Source organism: Solanum pennellii, chromosome 8, assembly GCF_001406875.1.
Source record: "Solanum pennellii chromosome 8, SPENNV200".
NCBI lineage: Eukaryota > Viridiplantae > Streptophyta > Magnoliopsida > Solanales > Solanaceae > Solanum > Solanum pennellii.
In genome coordinates this window covers 53,227,966-53,229,836 of record NC_028644.1, presented here as the reverse complement: position 1 = coordinate 53,229,836, position 1,871 = coordinate 53,227,966, and the positions used below count along the sequence as shown (strand labels likewise).

Sequence of the window (1,871 nt, the reverse complement as noted above, 5' to 3'; positions counted from 1 at the left end):
CCACCCGAATCCCAACCCCTCCCCAAAAAATTAACCCACTACCCCCCACCCCACCCCAAAAAAATAATAATTTTGATTTTAAAAAATATTTTCAATTTCATAAATAATTTTTACTCTAGAAAAATAAAAGATGTTCTCAAAAACATTTTTATTCATAAATCAAACACTAAAAATTATTTTCAAAAAACATTTTCTATTCACCAACCAAATATAAAAAAATAAGTCTAAAATCTACTTATTTTCCGGAGAAAACATTTTATAGGAAAACATTTTCCTTCGTACCAAACACACCCATAGAATCCAGACAGTGAAACTCTAGAAATAAAGTTAAATTTGGATCACACGTTTTTTTCATTTCGTTTCATCTAGCATTGAATTCAAATCTACGTGTCATTGTATGCATTCAATATTCACCATGCGCCACTAATTTCTTCAATTCCTCTCTCATATCCACTTTTCATTTCTCCGATTTCTACTCTACCGGAGAAACCATGACGGCGAATCTCCTCCGATTCTCTCTCTCACACGATCACAACCTCACTTCCAAATTCATTCGCTCCAATGCCAACCACGAAAGACGCAGCTTTAACTTCAATCCATTCATCCATCAACGACGTCGTACTAGTCAGCTATTGCTGCGGCGCAATGCCGTATTCGCCAAGGCTGTTGAGTTCAATGTTACGCCGAGCGGAAATGAGCAGCAGGTACAGTTGAAAAATGATGAGACGACGGCGCTACTAGATGTGAGCGGGATGATGTGCGGCGCGTGTGTCTCACGTGTCAAGGCGATCTTGTCAGCGGACGACAGAGTTGACTCGGCTGTGGTCAATATGTTGACCGAGACAGCTGCGGTTAAGTTGAAAGCGGATGCAGCTGAGACTGGTTTGGCGGCTCAAGAGTTGGCTAAGAGGTTGACGGAATGTGGTTTTCCGACCAAGAAGAGGTCATCTGGATTAGGAATCGATGCCAAGGTGAACAAGTGGAAGGAAACGGTGAAGAAAAAGGAGGCCTTGCTTATTGAGAGTCGTAATCGAGTGGCTTTCGCTTGGACTTTGGTTGCTTTATGCTGTGGAACTCACGCAGCTCATATATTGCACTCTCTTGGCATTCATATTCACGGTAAACTTGCATAAGATGCACTATTCATCTCTTGAGTGAATATACATGTTTGCTAGTTCAGAACAACAACGATTTGAACACTTGATTTAACAGTTTGTAAAAAATGTTGAAAAGAAAAAAAAGGAAATACTCTTACCTGGTTCCATAATGATCAATATGATATCCAAATTCAGCTTGGAAAGAAGCATCCAGTTCCATAATGACTATTATTATATCCTATTCAGCTCGGGAATACCGGTACCAAAGGCTAAATAGCTAGTGTTTGATGAAATTTTCTGTTTTGGATAACTCAGACTAGTTGATCTATATTGCTACAGGTTCAATGTTGGATATACTGCATAATTCTTATGTCAAAGCTGGATTGGCAGTTGGGGCTTTATTAGGACCTGGACGAGGTTAATCACTACTTGTTTATTCTATTTTGTTTCCTTCTTAATTGGCTGTTACTTTCTCCTCTGTTTGTATTTTGTCCGTTTTCTTATTTGTTGAAGTTCCTTTGTTTTTTTTTTCTAGTTAACTGTAGAAGTAGACTAAATCAAATGGGTACGATCATGTGACTGAATCCAATTTTGACTATCATCTCTGTGGAAGAGAGCTGATAGCTTAAAGTTGTTATTTGTAGCATAGAGAATCCTTTTTCAGTTTGCAGGTTAATAGTGTCATGTCAAGAATTCGAATGAAAATGTCCTTCCTCGGACCGCATGAATTAGTGGGAGCTTATTGCACCATGCGGTGTCCCCCCCCCCCCCCCC

General features: G+C 39.3%; 1 protein-coding gene across 1 annotated transcript in view; it reads left to right on the top strand.

The window, feature by feature from the left end:
* Positions 1 to 374: 374 nt before the first annotated feature.
* Positions 375 to 1,871, top strand: part of LOC107028366 (copper-transporting ATPase PAA2, chloroplastic) — a 22,134-nt gene continuing 20,637 nt past the window's right edge. The window contains exons 1-2 of the mRNA XM_015229398.2: positions 375 to 1,119; positions 1,437 to 1,514. Of these exons, the coding sequence (XP_015084884.1) occupies positions 492 to 1,119; positions 1,437 to 1,514 (706 nt within the window). The 5' untranslated portion in view covers positions 375 to 491. The remainder of the gene's footprint in view (positions 1,120 to 1,436; positions 1,515 to 1,871) is intronic.